Source organism: Chelonia mydas, chromosome 11, assembly GCF_015237465.2.
Source record: "Chelonia mydas isolate rCheMyd1 chromosome 11, rCheMyd1.pri.v2, whole genome shotgun sequence".
Classification (NCBI taxonomy): domain Eukaryota; kingdom Metazoa; phylum Chordata; order Testudines; family Cheloniidae; genus Chelonia; species Chelonia mydas.
This window is the reverse complement of record NC_051251.2, coordinates 77,115,913-77,134,105: the sequence shown is the minus strand read 5'-3', so window position 1 is coordinate 77,134,105 and position 18,193 is coordinate 77,115,913. Positions and strand designations below refer to the sequence as shown.

The 18,193-nt window shown below is 43.3% G+C and overlaps 1 protein-coding gene across 5 annotated transcripts in view; it reads left to right on the top strand.

The window, feature by feature from the left end:
* POFUT2 (protein O-fucosyltransferase 2) overlaps positions 1-14,308 on the top strand; it is a 31,802-nt gene extending 17,494 nt beyond the window's left edge. For 3 of the 5 annotated variants that reach the window (XM_037912340.2, XM_037912338.2, XM_037912339.2), the window contains 6 exons: positions 3,933-3,999; positions 8,703-8,828; positions 10,550-10,730; positions 11,771-11,894; positions 12,120-12,220; positions 13,903-14,308. In XM_037912340.2, coding sequence (XP_037768268.1) covers positions 3,933-3,999; positions 8,703-8,828; positions 10,550-10,730; positions 11,771-11,894; positions 12,120-12,220; positions 13,903-14,153 — 850 coding nt within the window. In that variant the 3' untranslated portion in view covers positions 14,154-14,308. Of the gene's footprint in view, positions 1-3,932; positions 4,000-8,702; positions 8,829-10,549; positions 10,731-11,770; positions 11,895-12,119 lie in introns of all 5 variants that reach the window. The other 2 variants (XM_043525007.1, XM_043525008.1) reach the window with 1 other exon arrangement.
* The last annotated feature ends 3,885 nt before the right edge of the window (positions 14,309-18,193 follow it).

Sequence of the window (18,193 nt, the reverse complement as noted above, 5' to 3'; positions counted from 1 at the left end):
TTCATCTTCCATCTCTTTTGTGGGAGCTGGATGTCTCATCCCTCTGACCATGTGCTATGAGGTGCCATGAGTCAAGAGGGCAAATATTACTTGGATATTGCGGACTCAACAATTGTCAGTATGTTGCCAATTTCACAAGTCAGGTGAAAACTGTCTCCCCTCCTAACAAGCTGACAAAACATAGGCATGGGGTTCCTGATGCTAAGTATTCGTTATATTGAATAATGGCAATAGTGTATCTACCTTTTATTTATAGGCCTTTCTGGAGCCACCATCATCCAGTATTTGAGTATTTAGTAAATAATGAATTTATCCCTGTAGCAACCCTGGGAGTTAAGAAATGTAACTGTCGCCATTTTTACTGACCAACAGTTGAGCAGTGAGTGAGATCAACATTTTCACAAATGAATGCTAATTTTCAGATGCCCGACTTGAGTTGCTTTAGGCCTGATTTTCAGAGGTGTAGCACGCCTGCTGTTCCTGTCCATATCAGTTGGAACTGCAGAGGTGTCCAGCACCTTTGGAAAGCAGGTTCAAAGTTAGCACCAAGAATCACTGGCCACTTTTGGAAAATGTCACTGCATGAGTTGCCCAAGAGGATCTGTGGCAGAGCTGGGAATGGAGCCCAGGTCTTCCAGGCACTTCCTGGAAGTGCATCAACATGCACAATAAGGTTACTAATAACCTTTAAATATAACCAGGCAATATTAGAACGTAAATGATCCTGCATAGAGAGATCTCTGATTGGCTTTGCTGTTGAAGTAACAATAGTTGTAGAATTTGTACAATGAGATTAATACACACAGGACAAGTTTACTTCAATATCATAGTTAAACACATGCAGTTCATAAAAGGACACACTAATGTAAAGATAAATATAGTAAGGCTCAAGGCCTTTCTCAATGTTCATCTTCACATTATCCTTCTGTGCGTAGATAAATACGTACAGTTCCCCCAGACTGTGATGGGAGTTGCATAGAAGTATTAAAGGACAGAACTGGTTCTATGTGTATTAATGTTGGCTTGAACAGCATAATTAGCAATCCAAAATACTCCCTAAGTGCTATGTGAATCAGTAGTACAAGCAGAGCTTTAACTCTTGTGTTTTCTCTCTTGAGGGTGTTTACAATTTTAACCTCAATATTATATTAACACATTTCACTTTTTTCTTTGAAAATGGTAAGACTAAAACTAAACTCTTCACTGGTTTTACTATGAGAATCTACGGTTCTATATTTGAAATCTTATGCACCTGTGGTTTCACAACAAAGTAACATCACAAAACCATACCTATGTAACTAATGAATGTTGATATGATGCATGTTGTTATGTAGTGTTGTAAATAATAACTTGAAATTGTCACCTATGTGTCTAACATCTTTTTAGTTTTATACAACTTTGTTTCAAACTAGCTGGGAGACTAATCCTAAGTGAGGACTAGTCAGCCACAAAATTTAAACTTGCAAAAGTCAGCTGCCATGTAATGTTCAAAAGTCTTACATTTGTTTATAGCAGAAAATAGGGGGAGGTTGTGGTTGGTTTGGTTTTGTTGCTCTTTCATAACTCATGCATTTTTTTGTTCCAGTTTATTTTAAATCACCTTTGGGCTTATACAAAACATGGTCAATTTAAGCTAAAACAGAACCTTACCATAAGTTTATGAACAGGTTAAAATATATATAATTGTGGCCCCGTGTGTTTCTTGATTCTGCAGTCATGGATTTTGTCACAGACACTACCACTTTGCCACAGAATTGTATCCCAGAATCTCAACTTTTGTTTAAAAACTGAAATTTAAATATCTGCTTCTTATGGTTCAGGAGATACACTTTCAAATGTAAGCCAAGCATAAATGATGCTGTGTTATCTTCCCGAGTTTGTAGAAGGCCTAAAACAAAGACTGTCAGGGATATGAACTGCTCAACTGGATTTTAACTTTGATACCTAATGGCTCAAATTTAAATGTTAAGATAAACTATTTACCTGCTTATCATTTTAGTAGAAAAAAATCCCACTCAGTGGAAAAACTTCTGTGGGAGTTGAATCAGACTTAGTGTGCTCATTGCACAGACTAAACTACTTCCTATATATTTCTGGCTGCCCCAAACTCTAATCTTGATTTTAAAATTATCAGTGATGGAGAATCCCCACACCCTTCAATAAGTTGTTCCAGTGGTTAATTGTTCTCACTGTTAAATATTTACACCTTATTTCCAGTTTAAATTTGTCCCGTTATTTAGTGGTAGTTTACTCAGTGTCCCTTTAAAATGTACGAGAATGGCCAGATCCTCTCTGCATTGGAGATGTTCTCTTGTTTGCTTCCTGAGGGCTGGTTCTGTCACACAAGGGGCTCACAAATGTTTTCAGAGTATGGACTGTACCTTAATAGAGAGCTGTGTCGTGGCTCACTCCCTACTATGTCCACAGATGTAGACCCCCTATCCTCCCACAGAGGCGCAGAATTAGCACTTGTAGTGGCTGCCAAAGGGCTAAGAGAGGACCACACATGGTACTCCTGACAGAATTCTGCGCCCCTGTGGGGACGCAGAATTCATATGGCCCGCATATTTCTGTGCCCTTCACACAGAAAAATGCAAAAGAAATCTGTGGGGGGACATGCGCCTGTTCCCAGGCAGCCTATCTGTTCCAGTGTTCCTGGAGCAGCCTTAGAGACGCAAAGCACTGCAGTTGGAGAGGGAGCTTGGCATACGTGCCTGCGGGGGAGATGTTGATCATCGTCAGAGGGCGGGGCTGGGCGTGCATGCCTGCCAGCCAACGAGAGAGAGAGACTGTCCCTCTTGCTTTCTACTGCGGCTCGCCGGGGATGTGGAGGGGAAGGTCTTTTTATTATGCAGGAGGAAGGCTCTGTCCGGGGGGCAGAAATGTAGCAGCCTGCCTGTTTGTTAATTGATCTCATTCTCTGAGGCAGAAATGTAGTAGTCTGCCTACTTAGTAACATTGATAATGTTCCTACTGTTAGTTAACTGTTGCCATACTCCGTCAATTCCCCCAGGAGCATAAAACCTGTACAAGTTTTAAGGCCCCTACGTTGCCAGAGTGAGGGAATCAGCTGGGAAGATCTATGCGCTGTCTCCCTTTTTTCCTGTGCCAAAGTGGCACAATGGGGTTAGTTTACAGCTCGGGATTTATTTTATTTACCCATTTAAAAAAAAAAAAAGACTTTGACGGCAAATAAAACATTGACCAAGCAGTCAATAAAATGTCGGGACAGTGAGAAGCAAGCACTTCCCAAAGTACCCAGCCAGGTCCAGGACAATATGACTTTCATGTGTGAAAGTCTGAGCAATTTAAAATGACATTCTACTCTTCCCCTTACCCCTGGTTTGGTGTTCTGTAATGTAATTTAAATGAAAATCCAGGATTATAACTGGAATGCAGGGTATTAGCTACCAAGTATTTGTAACTTAACATTCATGTATTTAGTAAATGCTGAATAGTTATTGTGGGGTTTTTTCTGTACTGTAATTTAAATAAATTACCAAAACAGTTGAAACTGATGTGATTATATTGCATTATTTTGACAAATAAAATATGCAGAATTTTTAATTTTTTGGCACAGAATCCCCCCAAGAGTAAAGTGCCTAGATGGGAAGTAATATTAGGAGAGTTTTTATTTATATTTAATTACCTTAATTAATTTTAGCAGCCAGTAATGAGGAGAGCCAGCACTGTGTGATAAGACAGCACTGCATGGATCCCTAGTGGTCCCTGGGCCACAATTTGGAAATGCCTTCCTTATACCAAACTGGCTAAAGGTCCTGTTGCTGTAAATACAGCATGCTGAGGAAAGTGTTTCATTCTCAATGTTTACTATACACATAGAGGGCAGTCTTTGCTTCCCTTGCTACTGAACATAGTAATGTAAAGTATATTTCTAAGGGAATTGCACTCAACTTTACCATTTTTAACAGGTCAGTGATGTTAGACAGAGCTGAAAACCTTCTTCATGACCACTACGGAGGGAGAGATTATTGGAATGTGAGTATTTTCTAATTAGCTTCTCCAGATTTTCTATTTGATATTAATAAAAACCTAGTATTGACTGGTTTTTGCTGTGAGGTCCGAGAAGCAACCAGTCTCATAGATGATCTGTACGTTGTATGTTGCCACCTGTTGGAGCAGGAAGTGTCGTTGCTGTATCAGACCTAGAATGTTCACGTGCTCCTGCAGGGAGCTCTCTGTGGGTGGACCTCTGCTCCTGTCTGGAGCGCAGTTGAGGTCAGTAGGGCGCTGATAACAGACCTCCTCACAGGTACAGGCCTGAGACTATAAACATTTCAGGTGGGATTTTCCAAAATGCTTAACAATGGCCTAATTCCTGACTTCATTGGGAGTAGAGTTAGGTCAACTCCGAGTGTTTCAGAAATTCCAAACCATAGCCTTTTAATAGGAGGCATCAAGGTTGGGAGTTTAAGGTTTTCATCACTGACTCAGTGGTTCAGCCATAAGAAAATAGCGTGTGGTGTGATGTAATGTACCGAATGTTCTCTGTTTCCCTGTTTCTTGTGAAGCTGATCTAGATTTATGTACACAATTCAGAGAGTGAGCTGGTATGGCTGCATGAATTTCTTAGAGCTTGAAGATGAGTTAGAGTTAAAAAAAAAAAATTTAGCCAGGTTTGGTTTTCAGATGATTACAGTTGCTCTCTAATTTTCAAGAGGAGGTGAGCTTGCTGGAGAGAGTAAACAAATTATAATCCTAGGCCTTGATCCTGCAAACACACAGGCGCTTGATTTAAACCCATGAGTAGTCCTATCATCTCAGTTAACAAATTATTTTCTTGGGTAATTCAGAAAAAATAAACCATGAATTACTTGTGAGGGAAAACTTCCCCCCCAATAAAGAGATGTGGATGGATCATAATTTCTAAGACTGAATACTAATCTGTAAAAATAGGACATAAAACCCATTTATGTCATAATGTATCTTCTCTGATAGAGGCACTATGGACTTTTAAGGCCTAAATTTGCTTGATCAAAATTCATAATCTAAGAATGTTCTTATTTTAAGCAGTTTTTTTAATAGCCATAATTTTAGTTAGAGATCTGTTTACCATACGAATTTCCTTATTCTTCCAGAGTAGTGGTTCTAGCTGTGTTAAATCCAGTTTATATCCTAGATAGAGATGTATAGACAAAGAATTTGTGAAGATTATCTTATGCAGCAAAATACTGTACGACAATATTTGCAATATATAATACAATCAGTAACAAAGATGTTTTCAGTCTTCAAGAAATTTAGTATTAAAATGCAAATAATAAAAATACTAAATTTAAATGTTAAAAATTGTAAAAGGCTTGTCCTATTACGGCTGCGAGGTTGTTTGAATAAATTGCTTTATCATTTTTTTATGACAATATCTGTTCTTGTGAGCTAGGCTCACTTGAGATAAAAAATCTGACTTGATGCTGTTTCTTCGTTTTATCACAGTAGCAAAATATAGAAGAGGTGTAAAATGATCCCCGTGCCTGAGATTTGAACTTGTGTGTGGGTTACAGTGCAGATATCCAGGCCCTGTAAGTGGGACAGCAGCCGAAGTATTAGCGCTCGTACCGTGCCAATAGCTAAGAGCCTCATCCAAAGAGAGTTGGGAATTTTATTTTATTTTTTGTCACCAGCAGAATCCAACTGACGACCATGTTTGCAAGTTTTATGCAGTGAACACAAACCTTGCATTATGTGATTCCCATCGTCAGCTGCTTTATTTCTCACACACAAAAAGCTGTACATGTTGGCCGAAGCGAAGAGCCTGCAACCCTACTTAAAGAGCACATTCCGAGGTTCCCGTATCTGCGAACTGACTAGGCTTCTGCCCCTGGGTTGTGTGTCGCTTTCTTTTTCCCTGCACCTACTATATTCTGTCACCAAGTGTTGACCTCGCTAAGTGCTAACCCTGCGTGATAAGTTGTGTGCCGCGTAGGCAAGCATGCAGGTCTCCTAAGAGTTTCCTGTAATTTTACTCACACAGTTTTCCACCATTTTGAAGCAACAAACTTGTGAGAGACAAACATCTTTGCTAACATAGTTTCTAGGTAGAAATCTGGACCTCCACTTTTAAATGCTGGAAGAAAAGGAAACTAGCGATTACATCCCATCAGCACTTTTCCAGCATCCTCATCCTGTTTTGGGCTCCTCCTGTCACCTTTTTATTTAGGATCAGTTGCACCCGCTAAAGAATGGAAAGGTTACACAGCGTCTCTGAATTGCCTTTTGATTTTACCCTTGTGTGATTCCAATTAATCAAGGCAGAATTGCATGGCAACGGTGACAATGGTGTCAGCAGCTTGTTCAAACCTCCTTCCGTTTCTTTTGTAAGTGTGGTGCTCTCTGTAGAGTCCCCTGTTGTGTAAAATATGTGCTGTGTTTTGATGGAAGTCCTCCTTCTGCTAGTCTCATATTTCAACTTATTAGTTGAATGCAAATACAGATGCACCGTCTTCCTGAGAGTTCCCCCCTAGTGTCACTGAGAACTGGGGCATCAATCCTTTTTTCAGTCATCCATCCATGAGGCTGATGGTGGTTTCAGAAGAACATTGAAGAGCTGCTGGAATACCAGGATCAGGGACATAAATAATTGTGGTTACATTTTGACGATGATGGCAGTATTGTAAATGTCTCACTTGCAGAATCATCAGTGTTGTGCTCTTCCACTTCAGTAGCCAAGATTCTGGTAAGTGATGCATCTGGTCACGATGGATCCAAAGAAATGAGTTTACTGCAGTTTTCTTGCAGAGTGACGTCTCTTGACAATGTTTCCATTCTGAAGAATTACTTAGAAAAATTGTCTATTTTCGTTACTTCAGTCATCCAATCGCTTCCTTCATCTTCGGGCATGTTGAGTCAGATAAATGAATTCATTGATATGAAGATCCCTAAACACTAATCACCCATTTGCAGTATTGATCAGCAGCTTTCACGTTGACTATAGTTGAAATGAGACACTACTATGAAATAAATTCAACTCCATGAAGACTGGAAAGTAAGATGACTCGCCCACTCTGTATAGCAGCCATGTTAACAGATGCCCTACCCACCTTCTAGATGTTTCTAGATTGTAACAGATCAGCCCTCCAGGCTGCTGCCCTGGGGTGGTGGTGTGAGAGGAGCACACACATGAACAATCCCCCGGTAGTGCTGTTTCATCCTGCTCCCTTAGAAGCACTAGCAGGCTGCTCACCCAGTAGCTACTCACCTGATTCTCCACACTGCAAGGATGGGATATGGAGGGGACGGAGCCCTGGCTCTGCTCTCTCTACTGCGGCTGGAGTTCAGGGCAGTCAGCTGTAACAGGAAAAGAGAGGCAGTACCAGCCCCCCTCACTGCTAGAGCAAGGGGAGAAGAGAGCCTGAGCGATTGTTCTGCAGAATGCCAGGTCATTCTCGCTCTGCTCCTGGGGTAGGTAGGGCAGCTATCCACAGTCCCTTACTCAGGGCAGACTGTGGGGTTAGACTAGCCCTATCTGAATTTCACCATTCTGGTGAGAGAAGAGAAGCTTTTGTGCCAAGTGCAAATGGATCTTTGTCTTGAAAATAAATTCAAAAATCCTCAGTGCATCTTCATACAGTGTTCATTGCTCAATGGGGAAAAAAGCATTTTGCTTGTAAATCAAGAATTTGACCAAACTTCTGATTATTGTGGTTAACTGAAGTCAGTAACAGAGAATTTCCTTAGTACTGTACGCTTGTACTAACAAGGATGGTTCTGCTTTGCCTTGATTCCAGATGGTAACTGTGTCACAAAACACATTTGAAATTATTAATACCCTCAGGTATGGGGAATAGCTTCATTTTTGCCAGTTTCCCTTTTACTGTGATTGGGGCTTTTGGTGGCTAGAGGCATGTTTCTTAGAGCATGTTTAATTCCAGTAGTAATTCTGTAAGTTAACAAGTCTTTCCACATTTTTCTTTCCAAAAGATGAGCTGCACTACTTCTGTACTTGGTCTGGTACAGAAACGCCTTCTTCACTTAACAGGGCAGCCATATGGTGCGGTGGCTAGAGTAAGGGAGAGCTACATATGTTCTATGGTCTAATGCCATCTAAACCACTGTATGACCCTGCACAAATCATTCGTGACCTCAGGGTATTTACCTTAACCAGCTTTTCAACTGGATTTAATGAACAGGAACCTCACTGAAAACTATTTCTATATTGAGCTTTCCTAGTTTAATGACCCCATGTGTTAACACTTAGATCTTTCTGCTACCATGGGGAATGGCTGACAGACCCTGTGCTGGCACAAGGAACATAAGCATTGTGGACACTTGTGTAACAGAGGCACTAGCCATTGGCTGGGTGCTGATAACACATTTGTTAGTAAAATAAATACTATCCTCACTCTGTTTTGAAATGTGTTATACAAAAATTAAAAATTACTAAATTTAAACTACAAGGTAGATAAATCTCTACTCTTTTCCCAGTTTGTAGGTCTAGCTATTAAAAGGCACTTTTGAAACACTCCTGCAGTGACGAGTTGTGTATATGGGATGTAAGTGCAGTTACCCACAGGTTGGTAGAAAGTACCCTTAAATGCTGGAAATTGTTACCTTGCAGCGTTGTAGGAATGTGTTAAAAGTAACCCCATTCCAGGAGCTCTAAATGGAAGCAGCTTCTCCCATGCATGTGTTTATAGCTCTCTCCCTACTCCCAGACAGTCACTCAGCAGCTCCTCTCATCCTGACAGACCCGTCGAAGTATGGTGTTTGCTAAACACCTGCGTGTAGTGGGGGATGAGTTTAGGAGGAAATACCTTCACTCCACTGATGAGGCAGACAGGACAGACTACAATGAGGACTGGACACAGATGAAGGTAAAGTAGTTTGTAATCTGTTTTTTCTGTAACAGATGTATCCAATAGATTTGTTTAGTATTTTGACTGCACTGTGAGAGGGATTGGGAAGTAACTATGAATGTGATGATTCTAGTACACAGCATCTCTAGTCTCTCTGCCCTTCCAAGATTTTTCTTCCTCTGGAACGAAGTTTTCCCAGTCAGTTCCGATCTTGTTGACTGAACTGTTTGCTAGAGAGCAGCACTGCAAGTCTCACTGTGACGGGTTTCCTGGGTGCAACCTGGAACTGGCTTACCGCTGAGCCCTCTGGCTTACCAACCTGGGCTCCCTCTCTCACTGTGATATTGTGACAAGCTGCAAACCTTTCCAGGTACTGCACTTACACAGACAGCCAAGGGCAGGGACACACCCAGCTGAGTTATATGAATGCTTCTCCTAGCCACTCATGAACTAACAATAGAGAGGCTCCAGCCAGTTCCCCCAGCTCCCCAGCCGAGGACCCCAGGGCTATACTGACCTGCTCTGGTCAGAAGCCTGACCAGTATAGGTTTATAACCCAGTCCACCCCTCTCTCAATGTGGAGAGGACATGCACCAGCTCTTGTTCCTGAGCAGATTTCCCAAGCACTTCAACCAAAATGCACTGTTCTTGGTAAAATATAAAACAGATTTATTAACTACAGAAAGATAGATTTTAAGTAGTAAGTGTACAGATCAAAGTTGGTTACCTAAGAAATAAAAGTAAAAATCACAGTCTGTGTTCTATAAACTAGATAGGATTTGAATCAGTCAGTCTCACCCTGATAGATCATACAAGCAGGTTACAGATCTTCCATACACAGGCTGGAACTCTCCTTCAGCCTGGGACCGCCTCCCCAGTTCAGTCTTTCAGACATGTTTCCAGGTGTTGAGTTGGGGGGCAATGAGGCCAAGTGATGATGTCACTTCCCCTCTTTTATAGTTTCTTCCAGCTTGCTGGAAAGATCCTTTGCTATGATGTGAGTGAAGCAGTCTCCATTGTCTATGTGCTATCTCTGAGAAGTCTCCGTTGTATACGGTTCCTGGGATAGTCCTTGGGAGTGTGGAGTCCTTTAATGGGCTATCAGCCCGTCTGGCTCCTCCATTGTTGCACCTGACAGGCTGCTTGTGGATGTTCCCAGCCTCACAACGTATTTCAGTAACGCACACATAGCAAAACTTCATAACTTCCTGTACAATGACAGCACATACAATCCAACCGGGTATTAATGTTCAACAGATCAATACTTTTAAAATGATACCTCACAAGGCATACGTTGTACAAAACACATCATAATTCTATGATAGTGGTGAATATGGGGATTCCAGCGTGCGGCTTTGAGCACAGCATGCCACGCCCAATTCCACGAAGGACAACTTTGTCTGTTCTGCATCTTGTTGGATGGAGCAGTGTGCTGTTCAGAACTGTCAGTCGCTTTAGTTTAATGAGGACACTCTTTGATGATAAATTTGAGATCTTTATAAACAGCTCTCTCCATCTTGCATGGTTTATTTATTCACTGCTGCCAGATATCAAAACACAGTAATCAGCTGTAAGTGCTACAAAATATTGTCAACACACACCTTACAACGCCTGCTTTAGTTGAATTAACACAGTGCTGTACCTACTTCAGCGCAAGTGTTCATGTACCCAAGACCCTTTTCATTCTGCGTTGATACTAGTGTATTTTGATTACACCATGTGCTGATTGTTCTCTGAAGGTAAAGCTGGGCACTGCTGTAGGCGGGCCATACCTTGGGGTTCACCTCAGAAGAAAAGACTTCATCTGGGGTCACAGAGAAGATGTGCCAAGCCTTCATGGAGCAGTGACGAAAATCCGCAGCCTCATGGAGAGGCATAAACTTAAGAGAGTTTTCATAGCCACTGATGCCATTGTGGAGGGTATGCACACCTGTTTAATCCTGGGTCTTACTTCACAATAGAGATTGGTCAATGTGGCAACAGTTGTCCCTTCATATTCATGGATTATTGAATATTGATAGCCTTCCTGGGAGACTGATCAGCCCAGGAAATTAAAAGAGGGACTGGAGCCTTTCATCTCCATGCTGACCATTCAAATCCAGCCCAAATAGGTCGTGCCTAGAAAGTAGTCACTGGGTGTTTCACGCAGGCTGTTTGGCCATCTGCGTGAAACAAGCGTGATGCCCTGGTCCAGTTCCCAGGAGCAGATGTCCACATAGCACAAACTATCATCATGACTAGCTATAACCGGCAGCTTTGGGAGATCAGAGTATATGGGTGAGGAGATTGAACCTGCCTCGGCCATAGTGTTGGCCTCTCATGGGTAGGGATGAGGCCCATTGATAAAGGAGGGAGGTTCCGGCCGTGCTGTACCTGTTCTGGGAAAGAATAAGACTTTTTTTCCAGACCAGTCAAAGTAGCACCTTTCATATGCATTAAATTCACAGGAAAACATCTTGCATTGTTTTTAATAGTCTCTCCTAATAAGGGGTGGGTATTTTTGTCTTTTCTTCCTCTTCTTTCCCATTTCCACTGCACCTTTTCTTTATATGATTGCATGGGTGTCATTAAAAAAGCATTGCGAGGGGAGGCCATTGTGGCATATACCCTAGAGGTGCAATCATTGTCTCTTGCTTCTGTAGGATTAGAAAGTGAGACTAGTGGTACCACCTGTTTCCCGGGCCCATCAATTCCAGGCCCCCTCAGTCCATCAGCATTTGCTATCTCATCCATGCAAAGTGTGTCTAACACTCCTTCATTGGCACCTGTCCCCCAAAACTTCTCCAGTCATGTAGCAAGACGTGTTTTACACATCCTAGGTCAAATTTGAGCTTCCTCTGCTTTGCAACCTTTCCACCAGTTTGGTCCAGCTCTTCAGTGAAATGTAGGTATAGGGCAATATTAGTCGTTTTCTCTAACGGTCCTGTGCCTGGTGGCTTATGGCATTTTTTTTCTTTCAGAGACTGAAGAGCTCAAGAAATTACTGCCTGAGATGGTGAGGTTTGAACCCACTTGGGAGGAACTAGAACTCTACAAGGATGGAGGAATAGCAATTATTGACCAGTGGATCTGTGCACATGCTCGGTAGCTAGTTCGATTTTTGACGTGTCTGTTCAGTTTGTATGTGAAGTCAGATTTTAAAATTATTGAATCTTGCAAACCTAAATAATGCGACTGAATGAGATGCAGTAATGTCTGTGTTTCTGATTACAGATAACTCATTATAAATAGATTAGACATTGATAAGGCCATTATTTGTACCTTAAAAACAAAACCTTATCCAATAACCAGTTCTATTTTCCTTCACAGGTATTTTACAGGCACCTCGGTTTCTACATTTTCCTTCCGGATTCACGAGGAAAGGGAGATCCTGGGATTTGACCCCCAGACAACTTACAACCGATTTTGTGGTGAGAAAGAGAGAAACTGTGAACAGCCAACCCACTGGAAAATTGTTTATTAATAAAACCACTCGAAAGGACTGCAGTAAGCGGTGAGCTCACCAAACCAAGAGAACACTCACAGGAAACATCTCTTTCTAGCTAAACTACTACTTTCTCCTCCTCTTCCTGGTGTTTGCTCTGAGTCTGGGTTTTAAGCACAACTGGGTAGCAATACCATGGTCATTCTCCTGACCAGGCCCTGATATAACTGGTCAAAATGAAGTGAGGTAAGGGTTCAGTTTTTGGTGTAGCTGGTAGGCCAGGACAATATACTCACTCTCTAAACGTTTACTTTAGATTTAAGAGGCCAAGCATTGTTTTAGGAGGCAGCAAAATGTTTTCACTCAAAAACCTTGAAACAATTTTTTGTTTGTTTGTTTTTTAAGTACTGTAACTATAACATAGCTATAGACTGTACCACATTCCTGTATTCAGCGGGTTATTTTCTTTTCAGCTTTATTTGAGTCACTGTAGTATAATCTGTTTACAAGGAGGACGTTTAGGTTTTGTAACCTGCACTTTGTGAGAGCTGCAGATTGTGCACAGAATTTGCAGTTCTGGAGGGAAAATCCAATAGTAATTTTGAACATTTCAAACTAGTACAAAAATGCATTTCATATTCCTAAGAAGGAAGGATAGGTGGTATTTTTACCAGACCCCAGACCAGTGTCACAGCTAGCACCTTTAACAGCAATTCTTGGCAGAGAGGTCAGTGGCTAAAATACATAAAGACTGAAATACGTTGGCAACCCCAAAGTTGGTTGGGTTCTGTTTAGTAGGTCTGCGAGGGAAAGTGTGCACCGCCTGTCATGTACATGTTCTCTCTAAACGGGAGCCTTCATTTTATAGAGCTGTCATTCATCACCTTTCTCCCATGTTAAATTCACTCAAATCAAGGAAAATATAAACAGCATTTGGGGAGTTTCCTGCTTTGCAAGAAGAACTTTTCAAAGCGTGGAGCTGCTTGTTTAGGCTTGAGGGTGTTTTGCAGCTGCATAGGGGGAGCAGGGTGGAGTATTCTTTCTTTCCCCCTCCATGCCTAGCCTGGTGCACATTGGAAGCGTTCCAGGGCATGGCTTCATCCCTGGATTCAGACATGCCAAAACTGACCAGCCATTATAAAGGTCATGGGACTCTTTGCTGTTCCCCTTAATTGTGCGTACCCATCAGATCTCCCAAGTGAATGCTGTGCAGCTGCATGCAGGTGACACTCTCCCTTGGGACTGAAATGTCACACGCAGCAAGGGCACATGGAAGCAGTGTAGTGGAGTACCCCCTTCGGTCAGCCGTCGTGGCATGGGGAGCTGTTGCTTTAACCGCAGTGTGGGCAGAAGAGAGTGCAATGGCCGTCTGAGAAAACACTTCACGAATATGACGCCTGTAACATCTTTGACACTCGCTGTTCAGAGTTGGCTACGTGCAATCAGGTAGACTTCTGTCTTGCCGTTTTAATCTGGCTCATGGTTCTGCGACATCTCCGATTGGTCTGCTTAAGAAAAAGGGGAGCCGTAATTTTCAGAGTTCAGCGGTATGTTTTTCCTCTAAATGTGAACAGAACACGGAGCGGTTAATGGGTTCATCCTCATGTTGTCAAGTGTGCTCTTACTGTGCCCTTCACCCACCCCCCACCTCTTTCTTTCTTTCAGCAGCATTCTTCTTAGCTCCGTCCTGTGGGCTTCTTCTCATGTCCACCGCCTGCCGCTTGGGCTCAGTAATATACCCCTCCTGTGCTCTCCATGGGAACCTTACTGTATCCTCCCAGACAGCCAAGCAGGCTTGTCCTGTGCTGTGTGCGGGAAAACTTGTACAGTCTCCTCATAAAGTGAGTAATTTCAGGCCTCCTGTGTTGTTACCAGCTATTTGTTTGTATCTCTGTACAGCAAGGGTTCCTTTCCAGTGACAAAATGAGGCTTGTGGGAGCCTTGTATTCTCCAAGCAGTGCCTTTTCCAACTGAGTTGGACACTGTTGTCATGTAGCCTGCGTGCTGTGCAAAGTATACCTATAACTGTATACCTCAATTTCTTATGAAAAATAAAATGCTTTGTAGTATCTTATGTGAATTTTCCATGTTTCTTACTGTTCTTGGTTCCCTCATGTGACGTACCCAGCTCTGTCATGTCAGATCGATGGATTCTAATGGCAGGAGGGGCCATTATGATCTAGTCTGACCACCTAGTAGAAGGCTCTTCAACCTAGCAGACAAAAGCAGAGCAAGATCCAATGGATGGAAGCTGAAGCTAGACAATTTAGACTGAATTAAGGTGAAAACTTTTTTGACCAGGGAATTAATCATTGGAGCAACTTACTTAGAGATGTGGTAGATTTTCTGTCACTTGCAGTCTTTACATTGAGATCAGATATTTCTGTTTAAAAATATGCTCTAGCTCAACTAGAAGTTATTAGACTCACGGCAGGATTGACGGTGAAATTCTCTGCCCTGGATTATGAAAGAGGTTAGTTCAAAATGATGGTTATAACAGTCCCTTCCTGGCCTTAAAATCTATCCGTCACATGCTCTCATGCAGAGCCAATCCACTTAGAAGCACTAACGAGCTGTTGCACCATACAAGGGTGGCAGAGGCATGACTGCCTGGTGCCTTGTGCTGCCGTTACCCCCTTCTGACTTGCTGCCATTTATGGTCCCTTGGCACGCTGCACAGGTGAATGGCTGGGCCGTGAGGAAGGAGCCCTCTGCAAGTGCGGAGTGTAGATAATGATGATCTGGCCGTGTTCTATGAACTAACCTATCAGAGCAGGTATCTTCACTCCCTGGCCCTCCCACGGCACATGGAGGTGGAACACACCTAGCCGGCGCTCCCGATGGAGCACATCGTTGCACAGTTGTCACAGGAAGCATGCAACACAAGACGAAAGCTGCATGCAGGGCTAAAGCAGTCCATGTGGTCCCAGAGCCACAGGATGTGTGTGGCTGCCATAATGGATATGTTCTGCCACAGTAGCTAATTTCAGTACACAAATGGGGTGATTTTCAGCCGTGATCCAAATACGTTTACACTGATGTGTCTGTGTAGCAGGCTGCACCATATTTCCACCTCTGAGGTGCTTTGCCTCTCTGCCCTCTGGCTACTCAGTTGGCTTCAAAAAAGTTTGCAAAACAGATAGGTTTTGATTGTCCCTTTAAACAAGACAACTTAGTCCCAAAACTCAGCTGTGCTCCTTGCAGTCCGAACCATCTCCTCCTCTGTGATGGATAGGAAAATGTCAGCTCAAGGGTTAATTCATTCTCTGCATTTCACTCAGGGAAAAATGGAAGTAGGAATTTTCATTGCTGAAAATATAAAAGGGAAGAGAGGTGCACAAAAATATCCATCACCAAGTTTAAAACAGTGAAAATTCCACCACTGAGAAAGCTGTGGAATAAGTCTGTATGCCTGTGCTTGTTCCCAAGGTAGGGATGTAAATAACGTTTTAAAAAAGTAAATGTTGAAACTATTAACATTTTAGCACTTAAATGTTTAACCGTTAGGCTCTGCTGCCTCCCCACAAGACCGGGGTCCCAGCTGCCGCCCCCACGCCCGGAGACTCCGCTCGCTGCTGGCCACAGGCCCCGGCTGCCTCCCCGTGAGCCCAGGACTCTGCTGCTGCCACCATGGGTCATAGAATCAAAGAAGATCAGGGGTGGAAGAGCCCTCAGGAGGTCACCTAGTCCAACCCGCTGCTCAAAGCAGGACCAATCCCCAACTAAATCATCCCAGCTGGGGCTTGGTCAAGCCTGACCTTAAAAACCTCTAAAGATGGAGATTCCACCACCTCCCTAGGTAACCCATTCCCGTGCTTCACACCCTCCTAGTGAAATAGTGTTTCCTAATATCCAACCTAGACCTCCCCCACTGCAACTTGAGACCATTGCTCCTTGTTCTGTCATCTGCTACCACTGAGAACAGCCGAGCTCCATGCTCTTTGGAACCCCCCCCCACACGCCCAGGACTGTGCTGCTGCCCCACACACAGCCCCAGGTGCGGGGCCGGCAGCCGGGACCCTGGGGGTGGGGTGGCAGTGGAGTCCCGCAGCCAGAGTTTAAATGTTAACAGGAATACCTTACCAATAAGACTGAAGCTTATCGGCTAATCAGTTAACCAGTTTAACATTTTGCATCCCTATCCCAAGGGAGTTACTCCAGAGGAAGATACAAAAATGGAAAGGAACCCTAATCTAATCTGTGATCCTTCACGATAAAAGGACTAGTAATCCCATAAAAGCCTTGAGGAAAACCTACCAGACCGGGGCCAGTGGAATATCGCTCCCCTAGAAATGATTTGGTGTGCAATGGGTTCTGTGTGGTTGCTTTGTTTAGACCAATGAATGGCCACACACTCTTTTTGCCACAGGGTGGTGACAGCAGGCAGTCAGATCAAACTGCCTTCGAGCTGTGTCTGCACACAGAGCAGTAGCAACTGCCTGCGTTTCATCCAGCACCTCAGATACGGATGGTGGCGCAGCGTAAAAACCTTAAGGGTGGTGTTTTAATGATGCTGGTGTAATTAGTACATGCCAATGACTTTAATCAGACTTAAATCTCGTATCCTGCTCAGTTTAGGCATAAGAAGCAGAACGTGTCAGCATGGCGATTTTGAGGTCCCATCTGTACTAGAGCATAATAAGCCTTCATTGCTACAGCAGATGTGTGTGTGATGCTTTAGAACAACATCCTGTGAAGAAAGCACGCACCATGTTCACACCTGCAATGTATGAGAGTGCATGAATGTCCTTGGGTGGACTTTGCCCCACCTCGTGGGCATTGACTTCATTGTTCTTTGCCAGGGCATGTTCCCCTCTGTATTGCAGGGTTTTTTGGTGGTTGTTGAATAGAATCATCTTCAGTGTTTAAAGGTAGGTGGATGGATTTGTTACAACATTGTTGTTTATGAATGGGCTTCATTCTCGTCAGTTGGAGGGTCTAACAACACTCAATGCAGCTAATCGGCAGAGCTGGAACTCAGCTGCTACAATCTCCTACAGCATGACCCCATGTTGCAGATAACCCTCTCCTGAGCAGGGAGTGCCAGTCATGCTGAATAGTACAGTGATGCTGTGGTATGGAAAGCAGGGACTGGGGTGGGACCGTTAGATTCCTTATAGCTCACAAACCACTGACGCAGTTTACCACAGACCTCCGGGATGTTGAAGGATTATATCCAAGCCAGTGCAACCCATCTCAGCACACGCTTTTTACTCGTGAGTAGTCAGTTACAATGTCCTGTACAGGATCACACCAGGCATCTCTGGGGGCACCTTGAAGACAGCGTGGGTGCTTTGCCTCTTCTGCATAAAATCCTTCTGTTCAGCTGCTCTGGCCTGCAGTGTAAACATGAAACCTCAAAGCTGCTGGAACTGGACCGTCTGTTGATGCACTATTTGATCAAATTTATCTAGAAACCATACAAGGACTAGTATAGACTCCGCTGATCATAAGAACTGAACATATAACACTCCACACTCCCATCTGAGATGTCACTAACATGTTTCTGTAACTTCTTCAGCAGTGCCAAGAGGTCAGCATCCAGTGAGCAAGAAATAATTAAGTGGCATTGTTGAGAACTATCATAGCTCCTAGTGGAGTTGCCATGTAGTTTCCAATCTCTGTGCTAACTCGTGCTTCGGCGTATGCAGTCCTGGGTTACAAACGGACCTGGCCTGTGTGCATTTAGAGCGGCTGCTGTGGATCCTGGCATGTGAACTCTCCAGGTCTATAATTTGGCTTATGGAGAGGGGGATTGGATCTGAAGACCTCAGCTGTTACCAGTAGCCAAGATTTTAAAAATGTTAGTGATTTTGGGTGTCTCCATTTTTGATGCCCACCTGGAGAGACACTTTTAGAGGGGCCTGATTTTCAGAGGGATGAGGCAGCTGAAAATATTGCCTAGAGTGTTTGGACTCACTGGAATGCATTGATGATCAAAAGAGTGAGACAGTTACTC